The sequence below is a fragment of the Anas platyrhynchos genome, chromosome 6, assembly GCF_047663525.1.
Source record: "Anas platyrhynchos isolate ZD024472 breed Pekin duck chromosome 6, IASCAAS_PekinDuck_T2T, whole genome shotgun sequence".
Classification (NCBI taxonomy): Eukaryota; Metazoa; Chordata; class Aves; order Anseriformes; family Anatidae; genus Anas; species Anas platyrhynchos.
In genome coordinates, this window is record NC_092592.1 from 32,148,886 (window position 1) to 32,169,410 (window position 20,525).

The 20,525-nt window shown below is 45.2% G+C and overlaps 1 protein-coding gene across 29 annotated transcripts in view; it reads left to right on the forward strand.

The window, feature by feature from the left end:
* The first annotated feature begins 1,160 nt into the window (after positions 1-1,160).
* Positions 1,161-20,525, forward strand: part of TCF7L2 (transcription factor 7 like 2) — a 177,110-nt gene continuing 157,745 nt past the window's right edge. For 8 of the 29 annotated variants that reach the window (XM_072039787.1, XM_038180932.2, XM_038180938.2 and 5 more), the window contains exons 1-3: positions 1,163-2,083; positions 2,359-2,425; positions 2,623-2,747. In XM_072039787.1, the coding sequence (XP_071895888.1) occupies positions 1,895-2,083; positions 2,359-2,425; positions 2,623-2,747 (381 nt within the window). In that variant the 5' untranslated portion in view covers positions 1,163-1,894. Of the gene's footprint in view, positions 2,084-2,358; positions 2,426-2,622; positions 2,748-20,525 lie in introns of all 29 variants that reach the window. The other 21 variants (XM_072039788.1, XM_027460625.3, XM_027460630.3 and 18 more) reach the window with 16 other exon arrangements.

Sequence of the window (20,525 nt, forward strand, 5' to 3'; positions counted from 1 at the left end):
AACTCTCTAAATATTGCATGACAAATTGGCTTTGTTTTGGAAACCCTATGTGCTGAACGGCCCTTGCTACGAGCAGCAGGTTAGATTTCCCGAGGAATGTTTGGATTATTTAGCACAGCCCGTCCCTCGCTCTCCAGCACCGGCTCCACGAGGCGATTCACCAATTCCCACCGAAATTACGCTCCTGCTCCCCCCGCTCCGTCCCTCGCCCGCCTCCAACTTCCCAATTGACTCGCCCATTGTTACAATTTGTCCCTGCTAGGAGCTCAATTTGTCTCCCCCTTCCCCTCCGCGCCGGAGCAGATGCCGCCCCCCGCACCCCCGGCCCCGCTCCCCGCCCCGCGCCGCTTTCGCTTCGCTTCGCTTTCCCCGGGGTGCTGTTTACGCCACCACCACCACAACTTTCCGCTTCTGAAGTCCGCGAGTCCTTGATTCTCCGGCCTGCCATGCTAATTAACTTCTTAGCAGTCACATTCCTTTTCCTCCTCCTCTTTTTTTTTTTTCTTTTTTTTTTTTTCACCAAAAAAAAAAAAGAATAGTGTGCCTCGCTGCAATTTGGAAATATCTGATCTTCGGCGAGTGATCTCGCACGTTTTAATCCTGCGTGTTGGAACCGTGATGAACGCGAGGAGCAAGTGCTGCTTAAAAAAAAAATATTATAAAAAAAAAATAAATAAAAGCAGGCTTTTACTATATTATCATGTTTATTACGATTGGAGTTTCTTAGCTCCAACGAGTGGCAAGAAAAAATGTGTTAACGGTTCTAAAAAACCCCCCAGCGCCCCACGGCCACACGTGCCCAAAGCCATGCTCCGGGAGGACGGGGACCCGCGGCGATGCTCCGCTTCCTCGCGTTCAGCTCGGAAAAGTTCGTGCCTCCGCGGGCAGGGGCACCCGTTTGGCTGCTCCCCCCTCGCCCCCCCCCCAAGCTCTGGAGCAGAGTGCATTTTTTTTTTTAATTTAACATCAAATTTCCTTTTTTTTTTTTTTTTTTTTGCCCCCTCCCCTTGCTTGGTGCCCTGGCCCTCCCGCTGCCTGCCCCAAAGGCTCATTGTTACTTCGCCACTTCCCCCCCCCCCCCCTTCCTCCTCTCCTCCTCCTCCTCCTCCCCAACCCTGTTTATTTATGCAGACGTCACCGGGGAGCCCCCGCCCCCTCCTGCATCTCATTAAGTGCCTGGTGTGTTTCTCGCTCCCTGTCAATAATCCCGGATCCCAGACTTCTCCGTTCCTCCGGATTTCGATCCCCCTTTTTCTAGCTGTCAATCAGCGCCGCCTTTGAACTGAAAAGCTCTCAGTCCAACTTCAACTCACTCAAACCCGAGCGGCACGGGCTCCCCATATCCGCGGCGGCTGCCCCCCCGTTACAGCTGACTTCTTTGGTTTGTTTGTTGCATTATTATTATTATTATTATTTTTTTTTTTTATCCCTCCCTTCCCCCCCCCCCCTCGACCCCCCTCACCCCGGCTCCGTGGTTTATTACTGTTAATTTTTCGCGAGTGCGTGCGCGGGTGTGAGTGCGTGTGCGCGCCGTGCACGCCGACCAGCTCCCTGGAAGAAAGAAAGAGAAAATCCACAAGAAGGAAAGGAAGAAGCCTAAAGTCACTGGTGCAAAAGGAGCAAAGAAGAGACGTTTCCCTCCCCTCCTCCTCCCTCTTTTCCCCTCCCCAGGAGGAAAGAGAAGGGGAGAAAAAAAAAACTTTCACCTTGGACTCTTCTTTTTTTTTTTTTTTTTGGTGCAAACTTTCCCCCCCCTCCCCTGGTCTTTTTTTTTTTTTTCCCTCCTTTCCCCCCTCCCCGTTCCCCCCTCTTTTTTTTTTTTTTTTTTTCTTTTTGTATCACCCCCCTTCCCCTTTTTGCAAAATTGCTGCTGGTGGGGTGAGCCAGGAGGAAAATGCCGCAGCTGAACGGCGGTGGAGGGGACGACCTGGGCGCCAACGATGAACTGATCTCTTTCAAAGACGAAGGGGAGCAGGAGGAGAAGATCTCGGAGAACTCCTCGGCGGAGAGGGATTTAGCTGATGTCAAGTCGTCTCTCGTCAATGAATCAGAAACGAATCAAAACAGCTCCTCGGACTCGGAGGTACGGGGGAAGCCCCCCGCGGGGCCGGGCGGGGGCCGCGCTGCGGGGCCGGGGGCGCCGGGTCCCGCTGCCGGCGGCGCCCAACTTTCCTCCGCGGCACCAACTTGTAACGATGCCTTCTGTTTTGTTCTCTCTTCCCCCGCTCTCCTTCCCCTTCCCACCTTCTCCCCGAACCTTTCCCTTTCATCCTACCCCCCTTGAAAAAAAAAAAAAAAAATCAAAAAAAACAAATCACCAACCCAATCTCCCCGCTGCCGACCCCGGCCCGCTCCCAGGCGGAGCGGCGGCCCCCACCTCGCTCGGAAACTTTCAGAGATAAATCCCGAGAAAGTTTGGAGGAAGGTGAGTACGGCGGGCCCGCAGCGCCCCGCTCCCCCCGACCCAACCCGGCCCGGCCCGGCGCCCGCCGCGCCGGGCTCTTCTTTTTGGGACACCCGCTAAAAAAAGTTTTTCCTCTCCCCCCCCCACCTTCCCCTTTATTTTTTTCCCCCCCTTGTCGCCCCCTTCCTTCCCCGCTCGTGTCTCCCCCGCCATGTTAGCTGCGAAGAGGCAAGATGGAGGGTTGTTTAAGGGCCCACCATACCCGGGTTATCCCTTTATAATGATCCCCGACCTCAGCAGCCCGTATCTGCCCAACGGCTCGCTCTCTCCGACGGCCAGAACGGTGAGTTGCCTTTTTCCTTCTCGGTGTCCCCCCCCCAATCTCCACTCCCCCCCCCCCCGGTGCCCCACAGCCCCCCTATCCCGCTCCGCAAACTTTGCGAACTCGGCGGGAGGGGGTTGTTTACACTTCGCCATGTTTCTTTTTTCTTTTTTTTTTTTTTTTAATTATTATTCCTTTTTTTTTTTTTTTGTTACTTTCAGTTTTGCGGGCACTTTGCTGGAGCTCCTCGTCACCTCCCCCTGCCGTGCGAGGTGGAGGGGGGGGTGGGGGGGGCGAATAATAATAATACTAAAAAAAAAAAAAAAGGCAACAAAAAGCAAAGCCCAATCCGGCCTCAAAAGTAAACTACAAATTACAAAAAAAAAGTTGCTTTTTTTTTTTTTTTTTGATGATGATGATGACTCCCCCCCCGCCGCCCCCTCCTCTCCGCAGGGGGGGGACCCCCGAGGGCCGCTCCCCCCGGCCGGGCTCCCCGCGAGCTCCCCGCCGCCTCCTGCCCTCCTCCGCGGCGGCCGGGCCGGCTCCGGCTCCCCCCTCCCCTTTCCTCCCCCTTAACCCTCTCCTGCCCTCGGCCGGCCTGTGCGGGGAGCTCCCGGCTCCCTTCCCCTTCCCTTCCCATCCCGGCCCGGCCCGAGGGGGCTCCGGGGGCCGGGAGCCCGGCGGCGGCCGCGGGGAGCGGCCCGGGGCTGCCCCGGCTCTGGGGGGGCTCGGGCCGGGGGGCGCGGGGCTGCGGCCCGGGGGGGAACCGCTTGGGCCAGGAGCCGGCAGGGTCCCCCCCCCCCAAAAAAAACACCCAAAGAGTCGATCAGAATTGCTTTCTGCCAGCACGCTGGCAGAAACTGTGCTGAAAGCGTCTTTTCTTCGTTGTTTTCTTTCTTTTTTTTTCCGTGGTGTTTCCTTGGGTTTAATTAGTTTCTAAGCCAGGGCCGTGCGCCTGTGTGTGGGGGGAGCAGAGGGAGAGCCACTTCCAGCCCCAAGACCCCCAGGGTCTTGGTAAACTTTGGGGTGTGCTGCTGGGGTTGTAGTCCCAGCTGTTTTTCCGCTCTGCCCAGCCTGGTGCCATCAGCTGTGTGCTCTGCTCTGACAGCAGGTTCCTCGCGTGGAGCCTTCCCTTTCTAAAGAGTTTTCTTTTCGTTATTTTGTCCTCCCTGTTTTCTTAGCTGAAACTGTTAAATCCAGTGGGACTACAAATCGCTGCTCACTCCTGTCGGTGGGCTTAGGCTCGCTGGTTTGCTTCTTCTGGGGGTTTCTAAATCCGAAGTGTCCCCACCTTCCCCATGTGTGTTTATACACTTTTTTTTTTTTGCCTTGTGGTAACACGAGATAGCGATTTACAATAATAGATCTACTGTTCGGGGGATGTTGAAGCCACGCTAATGACTGAGGGCTTGGACAACTCCAGTGTATCAGATCTACAAGTGTTTTAAAGCATTAAAATATTAAACATCGGGTCAGCCTTGTTTCCACTTAGCCAAACGTCAGCAGAGCAGCTTGGTGAATGCGGAGTGACAGAGATGTAAGGGAGATTTTCTGACTTTGCCTGAGTTCGGCATGTGGCAGGGCTTCGTTTGGGTAGCCTGCGAGGCTCCTCTGGCAAGGAGGTGATTTCTGGGACAGTAGCACAGGGGTAACTGCAGTTTGCAATTGTAATGATGGGGAGGGGAATCCAGGGGCTGGGTGCATTATATTTTTCCTTTTGAATCCGGTCACCCCTATGTATATGGATGATAGTGATAAACTCCAAAATCTCAAAGCACTAGGATCCAGATGGCAAAGCAATCTTTGTCACAAATTACTTTGTTACAAATTGTGAGCTTTGGCTTCCTTTCTTTTTTTTTTTTTTTTCCCCCTCTCTTTTTTTTTTCCCTGAAATGCATCCCCCTCTTCCAAGTGTAGGTTAATAGGAAGAACACCTCGGCTTCTTTTTCTTTAAGCATTTTTCTTACAACAGCTATAGTTTTTGATTTTTTCCCCTTTCTTTTTGCTCATTACCTTTATTAGATCCTTTTTCCCTTAGCATGTAAAGACAGGATCCTTCAGCAGTTAGCTTGCCTGGAAATATTCTTCCTCCCCTTGCTCCCCCACAGTTAAAAAGGCCTCCATAGGAATGTCGTGTTTGTGTGAATTAAAGGTACTGTACAAAAGATGACACGTTGGTTTATTGTTGGTATAGCAGGTGGCCTTCTTCTGTTATCAGATGGGTTCTGAAAGGATATTTCCACACTCAATAGGCAATTTTCTTATTTCCACATCCAGGCTCCAGCAACCTTCTCTCATCTTCTTAACCTTATTCTTTCACATTCTCTGTGCTTATTTGTTTGCCGACAACTTAATTGTAGCCTAGAAAAATTAAAGTTATTTATTTAGGCCTGAGAGCAGAATGTTATGAAGATTAAGCGGGATAGCAGTTGTCTGTCACACTGTTTTTAGGTGGATTCTGGTTCTGTGCTGTGCCAGTTTTAATTTCCAGACAAACTAGATCGTTCTCTGTCCTGTTTTTTTAAATACATATTGAAAAGGTAGAGATGATTCTGCATAATTTTGAATTTTATTTTTATTTATGTCGTTTTTTCAGAAGCCATATCTGTCGAGTTGTAGAGCATGTAAGATAAAGAGGTGATGCAGATATGTAGCAAAACTGCTTTTCCTTTCCTTTTGCTGTTGTAGAAAACCTAAAAGGTTTGTGGGTGTGGTTCTTTTCATGGATTTTTGGGGTATGGTTTTTATTTGGGAGGTGTAGTAGGATTATTGCTTTTTTGTTGTCATTGTTTGTTAATGTACCTGTAATTGTCTGTTCAAGAGCAAACTCGGGGACAGCAATTTCTGCATTACTGCCACAAGAATGTATGAAATATCGTGAAATCTGCTTATGATGAATAATATATTATCTCAATAATAATGTTTTACTTGCTGAAAACTCTCGATAAAGCTTAATAGGAATAATTTTATTTTTAGAAGATAAGGATTTTTTTGTGTGTGTTACTCTGGCTTTTGACGGAATACTGTGGATTGCTTTTAAGGCTAGATGTGTATGTGGAGGTCTGGCCACGCAGTAATGAAGCAGTGCATCTGAGATGCCAATTTCATACCCATGCTTGCAGAGGGACTGGGGTAGCTGCCTGCTAGGGATAATAAAGGAAACTGTTTTCATTTCAGAGTTGGAAATGAAGAAGTGGTGTGTTTAATTTTTATCCTAATTTTAGAGCTTGGTTAACGCATTTTGGTGAGCAAATAGATGTGTTGTGACTTGAGAAAACCCTGCTGGCAGATAGCTTAGTTTTGCTAGTGGTGTTGCATCTTCCTTTCCCCTAAATTGTTGCTTGCTAAGTGAGACTGTAGGAATAAGCTTGCATTTGCTCCTGAAGTTTGTGAGTTTGGAATAGCTGTAGGGGAGAGCAGCCCCCTCGCTCGGATTTGTAGGTTCAGGAAGAAACTTTTTTCTTTAACTGGCTTGAAAAATGGATGTTTTCCTTTATCTGCTGAATGAAACAACATAATCCTTGCTAATACAAAAGCTGTAGACCCAGGAGTGTGAAGGGTTAACGGTGGTCCTTTTTTTTCCTCCCTCCAATTGTTTTGACAACACTTTTCAAAGTGTGACATTCCAAGCCCTTGCAATACAATGTAATATTACTGTAATTACACAGGTCATTACATTTTAAATAGAGAACAATAAAATGCTTATCGCGCTGAAAAAGAACAGGTGTTCTTGCCCTTCTTTGGTATTTATGCTAATTGTTTTTCATCTCCTTCAGAAATATTTATGGCTGGCATGTTAAGATTTTGGTCTCGATGTGACAATATTAATTCTTTACTAATCTTTAGGGTTGAGGTTTAATGTCTGCAGTATGGATTATGGTATTAACATCCACCAACTAGTTTAATAATGTAGGTACAACTTAATATGTCAGCACTTTAGTACTTTATGATACGTAGCTATTCAATGGAGACTGAGTTATTCACTTTTTTTTTCCTAAAAAAAATTGAATAGGCATGCTTTTAATAAAGTTTCTGGACTTGTGCAAAGACAAGCTATTAAATAAGAACTGATGATCCTGTGGCGTAAATCAAATGGAACCTGCATAAAGAAACTTTCCTCATGCTTAATTAGGTAGATTGCTGAATCACTCTGCTATAGCATTAGCATAGCTGGTATACAATGGCAAACAGACTGGGTCTGTTAACTTATTTTCAGTAAAGAATCTGATTTACTTTTAATTCTCTCTCTCTTTTTTTTTTTTCCTCTTCTGTTTTTCTTCTCTGATAAGGCTTCATTCCGGTGCAAACACTGCATTGCTGAGTCAATCAGCTTCTCTTTAGGGGGCTATGAAAATTAGTTAGAGAAAAGTTTCATGTTTCTAGGACCTTGCAAAACAATATAATGCAGCACTGTTACTGGAGTGTACAGGATAATTGCAGGACTGCACTTCATTAAAAATAATATTTGCTTTGGAAATCGAACAATTTTAATAGCTGCACCAGTGGCTGATCTATACTGGAGGAAAAAAAAAATACAGTAGATGCCTTTCCAGGTTTTTTTAATGCATTCATACATGGATTGATGATGTTGAGTGTTTTTTTTTTTTTTTTTTCTTCCTCCTTCCTCTTAGTTTTTTGTCCAAGCAAATATGTGCTGATTCGTCAGTTGAAGGCAGGGAGGGGGGATATGTCACAGCTTTCATTGGAGCTTGTAAACCAGAATGTAGGTAAAAATGTTTTAAATTTGTCAGACTTTAAAGACTGGGCCCCAAAATCAGATAAAAAAAAAAAAAAAAGTGGTGCAGAGAAAAAGGACAGCTGCAGATTTTTTGTGTGGACGTGTGTTTCTGTACCATGACTAAAAACTCTGAGGACCTTTCCCCAGCTGTCTGGGAGTTATGTGGAAGTTGGATTATTGGCAGTTAAGCATGAGACAACCTGGATTTAGCAAATGCTCTCCTGCACAGGAAGTCGATGACATTATACTGGGGGAAGGGAGCGGATCCTGCTCCAGGCAAGGCTGGGGAGAGAGCCTGCTCCCCCCTCCAGGGCAGCCAAAAAGGAGAGTTTGCAATAGCCAGGGGTAAATGGAAAGGAGGTGGCTTTTTTTTTCTTTTTTTTTCTTTTTTTTTTCTTTCTTTTTTCCTCTTTTCCAGGGGTTTGGGTGAAATCAGATCCCTGCTCCCACACCGGAGCTGCTGTGGGAACTTGTGCTTGGGGCGCTTGGGAGGTTTGGGGAGAAGTTTCAAGCCCTGCTCCCCCGCACCTCCTCTGGCTGCCGCCTCGCAAATATGTACCTAAGCCTTCAACTTTGACTTCTAATTGGGCGCATTTGTGAAGGAAATGGTTAATTTTACAACCAAAGGCAAACTTGCACCTCGACAGGTCTGCTGAAAGAAATGTGCCACAGTCGTTTGCTGGCAAGCACCGCAGGGTCATAAATCCACGGGGTTTATTTACAGCCTATAACACTTATGAATGTTAAGATATTTGACGCCACGCTGGCCTTATAATATCCAAGGTCCACAGACACTGGCAGTGGGTCAAATTTCTTTCACTAATTATAAGCAATGAGAGATGGAGTGTGGTGCTGGGGGGGGGGGAGAGATGGAAATCCTGTCTCTCCCCACCCAAAAGCGCAGAATTATTCGTGCTCCTCCTCCCAAGTGCTGCTTTATGTTTGTGCTTTTTTACGTGGGCTCCGAAGTTTATAATTAACGCTTGCGGTGCCGGAGGGGCTGGCTCAGCCTGGAGAAGCGAGCGCAGCCCTGTCCCTTGCCGAGGTCTTAGCAGAATTGTGCTTGTGTCAGTATCTAGGAAATAGAAGCCTTTAAAGAAGGGTGACACCTGGAAGTGTCCTGTGATTTTCTTACATCCCACTGAGCCACGCAGGGTTGGGGGCGGGGGGGGGGGGGGGGAGCCATCAGGTTTAACGTGAAAGGTGGATGCTCGGGAATGCAGGCAGTTGCTTGGTGGGTTTTGTTTGTGCATGTGTAAAACAGGGATCTTACACTGCCCACACGAGGGGAGGGCACACAACGATGGATTGACACGGGGGACAGCCCTGGGGAGCAGCCTGGTGCCCTGCTGGAGGGCAACGCCTGGGGCGTGCGGGGTCTGCGAGGGGGCGCCGGGGGGGAGCAGCGAAGCCAGAGGCCGCCGGGGAGTGCTCGGAGGACAAAGGAAGAACATGGGAGGGAGCGCCAGGAGAAATCCCAGAAACTTGGGGCGGAGGGAACAACGTTGTTTGAGTGGTTGGAGGGGAAGCGAAGCTTGGGGCCTGGGGGCTGGCTCCTCAGCGTGAGGGAAGCGAGGGGCCCAGGGAGTGAGGCAGCGCGCTCCCCGCTGAACGTGCTTCCCTCGAGTGGACGGCTGGGGCTGACGTGCTGCTGTCTTGTCTGTGCCGTGCGTGTGCGTGTTAACACGGTAATGTGATTACTCAAATGTGCCTAGGTAGTACTCCGAGCTTTAATTTCTTCAGCAGTTTATTTCGGTTTCCCTGTAGGTTACGGCCGCGCTCGGATGCTGATTGAAGAAAAATGCAGGGTTACGTGTGTGGCTCCTTTGCCCATATGTTTTTTCTTCTGCTGGTCGTGTAAAACCTGACTGGAAAAAAAAAATACAAAATAAAATAAAATGAGGGGGCTGTCAATGTGGCCCTTCCACAAGTAACTGTACAGTTTTGTTGAAGGTTTTATGCATTTTCCTAATCAATGGAATGCTGTGAGTTATTGGCCCCCGGGGACAGATCTGAATCCCTTACCACCAGCGTGCAGGGCTGGGGCGGTGTTGGCCCTTCGTAGCAGGTTATCAGCAGCGATGTCCCCGTTGTCCCACCACGCTTCCCACCCCCTCCCTCTGGCCCAATTCCTTCTGCCAAAACCTGCCCAGGCTCCCCCCTTTGTTTTCGGCAGGCGAAAGCCTCGACCCGTGCTCTTGTGGGGTCACACGCAGGCAACTGGGCAGTGCCGAATGAGTTAAGTTGCTGGCTGAAGTTTGGCTTCATGAAACTAAATTTGAGGCCTGGTAGGCATTAGCAGGGCACAGCACATTTACAGAGCTTAATTAGTACGAACTGTAATTGTTCATGGTCTGCCAGAAGGAGTAATGTTCAGGAAAAGTGGAGTCGTTCTTCTGCAGTCTTCAGTTTTAAAACGATAAATCACTTGCATATTTGTGCAGTGATTCAAATGGAGCTGAGACCTCTCCATCTCAACATGTGGTAAATTGTAAAGTCAATGAATTGCAGATGTAGGGTACAGCAGATTCTCTAAGAAAATGTGGAATGAATGGGGAAGGGTGCTGCTATAAATACTTACTAAGAAGATAACTGGGTTTCTGCTTGCTGCGCCAATTATGATGTACTAAAGATATTAGCAATTTTGTTTTAATGTATTTATTTTAAATTTCTTTAAACTAAATATAGGGGCACCACGTTACTTCACTTAGTGAGCTTTTTTTTAATGCTCCAGGACAATGGGTTTCATATGGAAGTGCACGTGATGGCCATATTAATACAAATTAATTCATTACGAGTAATATTGTAGCTGTTCCTGCAGGAGTGTGTGATGATGGGACACTTTAAAGCCTGGGTGCAGCAGCTTGTGAGATACGTTGTGGTAGAGGATGCTTTATATTCTAGTAGGGGGGAATACTGGGAATATTCGACGTCTGACTGTGGTGTTCTGTATCTGCCTATAATTCCTTCCAACTTCAGAGAGAGACTTTCTGGGTGCGTTAATCTGACAGCCTAGAGCCTATTTCAAAAAGAAGGAAAAAAAAATACCCACAAACAAAACTACGCTATACAGATTAACATCGTAAATGCTGTGTATTGTTTTTTTTTTGAATCCGGAGAATGTGTGTCACTCTAACTGCTGTGAAATCTTGTCTTCCTTGGGCTTGGTCCAAGGTCCATTGAAGTCAGTGGAAAAAAGACTTCTATTAATAACGAAGGGCTTTGGATCAGGCCCCGTGTGTCTTGAACCAATGGCCAATTTCTTCAAAAGTGGATAAAGGTATTGAAAAAGCCGAACTAAACTAAACGTCACATTGATATATTGCTTCTTCTGCAGCGTCCTTCGCTCATGAAGAGGAGGAAAAAAAAAAAAAACTGTTTCCGATGGTACTTTCTTAAATGAGCTCCTGCTTCTGCAGTATCTGACTTTCCCACAGCAGCGCGCAGCATCCTGGCAGGATCAGGATTTGGTCTGAGGCTGTGTTGCATGTCAATACTGCTTTTCTAATATGAGTAGGTGGATTTGTATGGAAGTTGTAAAAGTTAATGATTGTTCTCTGACTCATATGCTGCTGGTTTCAGCAAAGGGAAAACGATGACAGTGAAATGATAGGAATTGTAGGAGACGAGTAGGCTTTGGTGAGCAGAGAATGTCTTTGTGTTTGAAATGCTCTTGCTGAAGGAAGTATGAGGAGGAAAAAAGACATGGGGGCAGCTTCTGGCTGTGGTCAGGTGTCTGGGCACTGGAGGCCAGCAGGTATCCAGCCAGGAAGCAAAGCTGAATTCAGGAGGGACCCTCTGATGCTGAAGGTCCCATAACCATTTTGTTAGTCCTCCTGACACAGTTAGTCCTGACTAACTGTTTTCCCCTCTCAGCAGAACAGGTTTTAATGCCCTAGGCTCCGTGGGAAGTACGATGGCATGTTTAGCGGCTACCAAGCATGAATATATAATTGTGCGTGAGCAGTATCTATCTCACAGTTTGTAGGGCTCTCCAGATATCTGTGTTGCGAAAGGTGCTGGATACAACAAAATCTGGCTTGGCTTTTTAATTGACTAGTGGTGGTGCTGCAGCTGAGACACCCAAAACCAACCAAACCAAACCAAAACAAAAACACTTCCCCCCAAAAAGTGTGGGAAGGAATATTTAGAAAATACTGAACTGAAATTACTGCAAATGGGACTTTCTGGGAAATATGAGAGATTCTTAGATGTTGATACAGTGGTAACAACCCCTCCTATTTTAGGAAAAGGAAAAGTAGCCCAAGAAAAGGTGGGGACTCCAAAGTCCTCTGCAGGAGTCAGTGACTCCTTAAATAATTACCTGCAAGAGTCAAGAGGTTATAGGCTTTTCTATTCTAGAGACAAGTCACTGCATTGATTTCTGTTTTTAACTGATGCAAATATTTAATAAAGGTTCTCTTGGAACTACTTTAAACCCTAGCCTGAATAATTTTAACTTGGTTAAACCAGTGAACTGGTTTGGGAGCATACACAGTAAGAGGTTTGCATTGGCTTAATTAGATTTAAGAGATTTATAAAACCAGGGCCGCTATTCTGACATAGGCGAGGTCTGGAACATGGCATATAGTCGCTGTACTGGTCTGTGCCCAGGCTCAACAGACTGCTATAGAAATTACGCTAATATAAATGTTTGGCAATATTAAAGAATCCAAGGGAAGGTATGACCTTGAATGCATGTATCAGAAGAATAAAACAGCAGTCAGTGTTTCTACCTTTGTTTTCACTGAGACATTGGCAAGGAGATCTTCTCCCTTTGAAAGGAGTTACAGATTATAGTTCTCTGTCTGGAAGTCAAGTTTTTGAGATTTTTATTATTATTATTTTTAACTGAATGCCTTAGTTTACTTCTGATCCCTGTTATATTCCCCTACGGGCTTTTTCTTAGTTCTTAAACTACATCATAAAATGTAGATTAAAACGTGTATGTGTTCATTTCAAAAAAAAAAAAAAGTCTTTACAGGAGCTAGTCACAAACCGAACTTCTGTACTGCTCACAAAACCGCTATGTAAAGAATATCCATAGAGCTTATTTTGTCTGGATAGCAGCTAAATACTTTTACAATCCCCAGGGTTGTTAAAGGCCGAATGCCTGGTATACGTAGTAAGTTTATTTTCCATTGAAATCTGTTGCTCAACTACAATATGTGAAAGTGCTTTCATGTCATTTCATGTTTATGAAATTAAAAACTGAAAATTAGGAGCTGGGTGGTTGTAAAGGGGACTGGGAATGCTGCAGAGCTGCTGCTGTGTCCGAAGCGTGGTTATCTGGCGGGTTGCATGTGCACATCTGTGTATATGCATGTGATGTATATTATTTGTGAACGTATACTCAAGTTATCAGGTGTCTATTCAATTTTAATTGACAATATGAGATTCCTGTGGTTACTCTGTGCACAGATTGCCTTGGGGCTCTACAGGGTTTGTGGGAAGAAAAGCCTTGACAAGTTTCCATTAAGCTCTGAATCAGGCAATTGGAAAAGAGGAGAATGAAAAGAGCTGAAAAGAGGGACAACTTGTTAGTGTTGCATTCTGTGCTTGCAACGAGAAACCTCTTTTAGACAAGAGTGGTTCTCAGGCCAAGAATTTCAAACTCGCGGAGAAACCTGTCCAGAACACAAAAGTTGTTTGAACGGGGTGCAGAATTGTCACAGTAATTAGAGCAATCTCCGTTTACTGAGTGGCAGCCTTTATAAAGGACAGGGGATAAAGGGTTCAAATTCATCTTTCTCTCTGTGATTCACTTCTGATGAACTGCCTCTGTGTATGTATGTGTATATGAAGGAGTGTGTGTGTGTGGCCACATTTTCAGCTACTCATCGTTAGATTGCCCTTGTTTTAAAAGAACAAGGACTTGTGGTTTTTCTGCTTGCCTCGAATGACACTTTCAGACTTTTTTTTTCTTTTTTAAATTTATTTTCGATTACTGCTCTAATTTGATGTATAGAAATAAGATGATGCTTTTAGAATCATGCTTGTGCTGTGGTGGAGGGGGAACCCCGAATATTTCTTAGTCTGTTTCTTGCATCTTTGACTCTCAGGAGTGGTCCCCTTTATTTTAATAGGATTACTTGTGGAAGCAAGAACGGTAGATGAATAAGGCTCGGACCCTTAAAGTTTATCCTCTTGCCACTGCAAGGTCTGTCCAGAACGACTGAATCAGCTGGAGTTTTGCCATTGCTCTTATTAGGAGAAGGATCAGGCCCATGGATTACATGAGACTGGGTCTTGTGAACAAGCCAAGTAAAACTGTAAAAATCACAGTCATTGCTGTGTGCATTGCAGAAGTGTCTGGAGGCCTTGACGTGGGCTCCTCTTGGTCAGATGCTATACAGAGAAAAGTGGGAGTGCATTAACGAGTTAGCAGCATGGATGTCCTCACTGGAGGAAGAAAATGTGACTGCTAAATTTCCTGCAAGACTTTACTTCTAAAGAACAGAAAATATTAAGCACTTTGATTATTTTTTCAATAATTGTCCTGAGTACAAAGTTGGTCATTTTGATGTCTATTTGCCAAGCTGTTTAGGCTGAGTGATTGCCTTTTATTTATTGTCCCCCAAATAATCTAGGATCTCCTTTGTGAAGTCTGGGAGGTAGTCACCTTGGCTATTCTGCTTAATCGCTCAGCCAGTGTTGTGTTTGTGCCCTACATTACCCTTACATCTAAATGCTGGGAGAGAGGAGCCCTTAAGGCTGATGTCTTTTGTTCTGCCATGTGTTGCTCTGTATTGCCTTGCCCCCAAGGCCTGTGGCATAGCTGGTTAGGTGCTGTGCTGGGCCCCAGCGAATGCTGAATGTTTAATTCCTGTCCCCCATCTTCTCCCATGGAGACCTGGGATCAGCCAGCTTCTGCACAGGTTCCTGAAAACGGACCAGAGGAAAAAAGGAGGTCTTGCTACTGGTTACAGAAGCAGTTGAAGCTAATAAATACTCATTGCTGTGAAAGTTGTAGCTCTGAGGTCATGTGCAGTTTTTGTACACACGTCATTCTTTCCCTCTCCACCCCCCACCCCCCGACTATTTTCCACTAGATGATGGTGAATTTGGCCAGATCTCTGTTCTATTTAAGCAAAAATAAAAAAATCAGATTTATTTTTCATAGGGTTGGCCCCTAGCATGCAAAAGCTGTGGAAAAATTGCTCGTCTTTTGCGTTTGCATTGCAAAAATGCCTGCTTACATTCAGCAAAGTACACAAAGTGCTTCCTCAGAGCGGGCGCTCCTTTAGCTGACTTGTGTTGTCCCTGAGCTTGGTGTGGGAATAGGGGAGGGTTTTCTGAACACCCAGAGCTCTCCTTGTACGCGCAGGGAGGAATGAGGAGATGAGGATTTTCCTGGCAGTGATGCTGAATCGCTTGTACAGTGCTGGAGCATAGAGTCAAGTCTGTATGTTGGACGATGTCACGGTCAGGTTGAACAATGTCTCCATTTTTTTGAGATGATGCTATTTCATCTAAGCCATTGATGGCTTGCAGACCAGTTGTGATGTCTGCCATCCTGAAAGAGTACCCAGTGTGGTACTAATTGTACCAGGACTAATTGTTGATTAGAATGTATGCGTTGCAAATTATGGACCTCTCTTGGACATGGCTTTTTCAGTCCGATCCCTTGTGCATTATTTTCTCAGCTGGTAATTAATTTCTCAGTTTGGTAATTTGTCAGTAACTGGCATCTCTTCAGTAATGAGTGCTCTGTAGTAATTCTGCATCACTAAGGAGTAATTGCTGGCCCTAGAAAGTCACTGATCTCTTTCATTTGCCAGCCGGATAACCTTCCTTTCAGGCTGTTGTGACCGAGTTAGCTGTAGCAACAAACCCTAAGTATATCTCCAGCCCATGTCCTGGCTGTGGCTTGATTCGTGGAGAGACAGGGCTGGTTTTCAGGCATGGTCTCAAGCAGTAGCTCAGATGACAGCAGAAAGCTCTCATTTGATTTCCCAGCTATGTGTGATGTTGGGAAACACACCACTCAGCCTGGAGAAGTGATTGTTGAGTTCAGGCGGAGATGTGGAGCAGGCGATGCCCTCATCCTCTTGCTTGGTGTTTCCTCAGGCCCCATCTGGTGTTCCCTGCCTGGCCCCATCTTGCTCTTCTGCCTACCTCTTGGCTTAGTTCTGGATGTGTTGGTAAGGGTTTTGAGGTGCTTCCCTTCCTGGGAGCTGGTGGTGCAGGTGTGGACCCTGGTCCCCCTTGGCCTTCCAAGGGGTCGCCCATCTCAGCCCAACTGGGTCTGCACGTCTGGGCTTGTAGGGTTGTGGCCTAAATCTGTGGTCTCAAGGGGGAGCTGGCCAAGTTTATTTTGGAAACAAAATATTTGGTGAAGCAGGAAGACAACTGCAGAGAACACTGTGAAGATGGTGTAAATGAGAAGCAAAAGTCTTTCATTTATGGTCCCTGCTACTGCTCTGATTTGTGGATCTAAGTAGAAAAACTGCAGTTCTTGGAAGTCTCACGAGTTGCCTGTCAGCATCTGCACACGCCTAAATGCCGTTTAAATTTGGTTTTGTTTTTACTGCTACTTGAACGTATTAGCTAATGCCACAAGGAGCAAGTTGAATTCTCACTTTTTTTTTTTCCCCTGCTGTTGGAATTGTTTGTTAAATTCCAATTACGGGGCTTGTTCAACACCTGTACAAACCCACAGCCATTGTTAAGGGAATAATTTGAAGACAATGGGGTTAACACAGGTGTACACAAGTACAGAATTTGGATTGCAAAGTCTTGTTATTACTCTGTGTGCATAAGAAAGAGAAGGAAAGAATTCAGCTTAATTTTCAGATCCCAGATATAATTTGTAGGACAAGTGTTTGGAAGAAGGGTAACTGAGGAGGGGAAGAAATGTCTGAACGTGTTCAGACATGGCACTGAATGCATATGAAATGGAAAGTTAAAAGGAAATAAACATTACACTCCTCTTTCCTCCCTACCTCACCCTCATACCTCTTTCATGGAGTCACTTTTCAAGGTATAGCTACGTGAAGCTGGTTGGAAGTAATCTTCTTGCATACTACTTGCCTTCAAATTGGTTGCACCTAAACCTGAAAGTTTGCATGGAACTGAGGTAGCAGGGCAATGTGCTGCTTTGTGGTGCCAACAGCCACCAACCCCAATTGCATCCCGATGCAGTCAGCAAGTGGCATGAGGTGTGCTCTGTTTGGCAGGGGCAAAATCAAGGGATTTGGGCAGTGTGACTCTAAGACTTACTTTTCTCTGAAGCTGGATGTGTGTGTAGTCTCCTAGGGTGACCTGCTATCTCATGCCACCAGAGTAACCCTCTTAGGATTGTAAGAACGTTTGTAAAAGTCAAGAGGATCAAATCACGGAATTTGTAGCATGTCTCCTTCTGCTTTTCTTTTGTGTTGATACACAGACTTACAGATTTGTGTAACTTTGTGAATAACTAGCAGTGGGTCATCTTCCTTTGGGGGATTCCAGTAAGGGCTAGAAGAGGTACAAGCAGACTGAAAGCCCAGGTCCACATCCCCGCTGTCACAAGTGGTTGTCACTTGTGATCAGTTTCTCTTGCAGTTTCATCTTTGGTTTCTTTCCTGCTTATGGGAGTTCCTTCAGGCAAGGATGCAAACTTTGTTATCTTAAGTACTCTGTGCATTTGGGGTGCAGCGGAATAATAAGTAGCAATAATTATTAGCGGTTAGATAAACTGATCTGAAAGTGTATCCTTTCAGTGATTTGCCTGTTCGAACTAATCTTCACTGCTACAAATAGGTTTGGTATTTGGTATTTAAGTTTATGTAGGAGGGGAGAAAAAGGCCATTGCCTGTGAAATTGTTCAGAAGTTACTTGCTGTTCTTTTCCAACGAGTAATTACTCAGCTGAGTAGCATGACAGAAGTCTCAGGTATGGAACTGCTTGATCAAGGCAGGAATGAGTAGTTCCCCATCTTGCTTATGCACCAGTGTAATTGTGCCTGTGCATGTGTGCAGGGGAAGGTCAGTTATCTTCCAGGTCAGGGAGAAGCAATCAGTTGTATGTTAAGCATTAATTTAGGATTATGGAAAGAAGCACGTATTACCGATTTGAGGCTGTTCCAGAAGGTTGCTAAAAAGAATTCTTCAACAAATGAGGTTTCACAGTTTGGGCCATGGGTGATGCATAGTTTTCTCTTTGGTGGGCAGTGTGACATTCTCCTGTCCAAGAGTGTAGTTCCACTAAGATAGGAAATAGTGGTTGTCCTAACGCTTTGTAGATTTACCTTCTCAATGGCTGAGGTGCACATTTTTCTGGCAGGTGGTGAAGTTAGTGGTTCTTTGCCTTTTCACTTGTGTCGATCTCATTGAAACAAATGAAACCTAATGGGTGAAAGACTTAATTTTCTCCCTCTACTTGGTTAGTAATTTTTAAAAGATAATTTTTTGACTTTTGGAAGTAGCGCATACACTTTGCACTAGTGGGTGATGAAATTGGCATTGGTATGACTTTTCCTCAATTTGTTTACTGATGTAGATTGTAACAGTTTGCTTGCACCAGTTCCTATTGTTTGGTTACTGTATCAGCAGCACTATCTGCCTGCCTGCCTTGGAAACTTGTATGGGACAGGCTGCATACGGGACAGTAAAAGTACCATATGTTGTATATGATTTGTTGGATAACAGCTGTATTGGGTAAATTATTTGGAGTTCATTGGAGACCCCTTTTGTGCAACTATATAACTCCTCTCTGTTAAGGTGTAAAGCAGTTCATTTATCAGGAAAGCTTGACCAGAGAAGGTGGGCAGCACCTGGCATCTTGTTCTCTGTGATCCCAGAAAAGACCTGGGTCCTGTTCTAGCTGATTCTAAGCTGGGTTTAGGGCCAAAAGCAGCTGAATGTGGCTGTGTGATGAATGATCTTACTGTGCTGAAAAAAGCCAAGAACGGATGTCCTATTAGATGATTCCTATTAAATGATGAAGCCAGAGGAGCAGTTAACATCTGGTGTTTGAATGCTTTTACAACTTGAGGGAGCATTGCCCACCCAAACTGAGTTCAAGTTTCATTTGTACTTCTATGTGTGCAAAATTTGACAGATGGAGATGTTCACCCAAGAATTTGCAGTACATGGCTTTAAGCAAATGAACTCATCTGTGTAGTTATGGATGGGTACCAAAATCATGGAACAGTTAAAAATGGGAGAGGAAGTACATATGAACTAAAATAGGACTGACTTTTGTTAGTGATTTTTTTCTTTGTATGGCTTAATAGCTACAGATTTATGAAGATATAATTAGCTACTTTCAAGGTAACAGTCAATTTTTAACATAAAGCTCTCTTTAAAAGCTTCAGTACGTTTGCAATTTTTTTTTTTTTTTGAGTAGTACTGAAACACTTTGGAAGCCTTGAAAATACTTAAATGGATCTGATGGTGAACCAGAGATTTGGTGTACAAATCTGGAAGAGGTTGATGGGGAAACTTTTAAATACCTATTTTCTATCTACATATATGTGTATGTATCTACATATAGGCACATGTACATATTTAATATATATACTTTTTTCTTACCCCCCCAGATTTGAGGCTGTGGCAGCATTTGAGAATCAAGTGCCTTTTTCCCCCCTTTCTGTCATTCTGTCATAAAGGATCTTTATTTTTAAGAGAGGACCTGTCTGTTTGTATGAGAGAGTATCACTGCCATTAGGTGCCCTGTTTAGTGGTCACCCTTTGTATGAACATGCCAGGTGATTTTCTTGAAGTGACCTAGTATTAAATCATTAAAGACAACCCTTGCAGCATTGCTTGGTGATCTAAAGCCACAGGCATCGCTATGACCAGGTAGTGGTGTTGTTCTTCTGGCTAACAGTTGTGAAGACTGGCAGTCATATGGGAGAACGGAGACATTTCTTAAATAAGTAATGTATGTAATCTCTCACATGTGGATTCTTTTGAATCCGTGGCAAATGGGCCTGTACTCCTCCAAAGCCCTTCTTCAGCTGCAGAATTATAAAAGGTGTGATCCAGTGGGAGCTGGGACTCTAAAAGTAGTGGCCGAATTTCTTCTGAGAGTTGTGTGATGCACAGAGGTGTAGCAAAACTGATTTTGTGCTGGCTGACAGGTTAACACAACTCAGGTGATGATATGGCCATATAGGATTACATGTGATACTCGCATGCCCTCTTTCCTGAAGTATTATTTGTGCCCGTGATGATTCACAGTGGTTTGTGATGCAGTGGGGAGGTCCTTGCTGGGAATATCCTGCTCAACTCTCCGGTGTACTCCTTGACATTATTTCTTGAACAAATGTGGGCCAGTAAGCAAAAATGTACATGCCCTGGGTGCGTCCTGCTCTGAGGGAGTGTCCAGGAAGAAACGTCATCGACCTGTGGAAGTGGACTGCTCCGCAGGCCGAATTCCCACCTCAGGTCACAGTGCAGACACAACCCTTTAAGAAAGGTCCCGATGAGGGCCTATGATATTTAAACATGCCCGTGGTAACTTAATCAGCTGCCACCCACTACTCAGCTTCTAAGCTGATCCTAAAATAACCTTTGGTAGCATGACACATGCGAAGCTTCCCTCCCCTCCAGTTTAATCTCCTGTATACAGCCCCAGTATAATGTTTATATGACTGTCATAAGGAAGACTGTAGGTGTATCCAGGCCGTTTATGAGAGCATGACACGACATCAGTTTCTACATTTAACTCTCTGGTCCTTGACGTTTTCTTCTCTGCCATGCTTTCGGTTTTGAAATGAGGAAAAGTGGTGTGGAGCAGCTGTGTCTTGTCAAAGGGCTGTAAGCTTCCACTTTCCCAACTTACCGAGTGATCAATGTCCTTTGTAAGGACACATGATTTGGACTTTCCATGTTCCTCCTCCCTTCCCCTGCTGATGTTTCACAAGAATAACAAACCACGAATGGATGTTAATGGCTCCATGCATAGATATATATAGGCTGGCTGGTTGGTTGCTAAGAAGATTTTATTGGCATAAATTTGGAATATTTACAAGTGGCAAACTCACTGGTGAGATTATGAAGGCCAGACGAAATGAGCTGTAAAGGGCATTTATAACGCCTTCAGACAACCAGTCTTTTTGTTTGTGGCAAAGG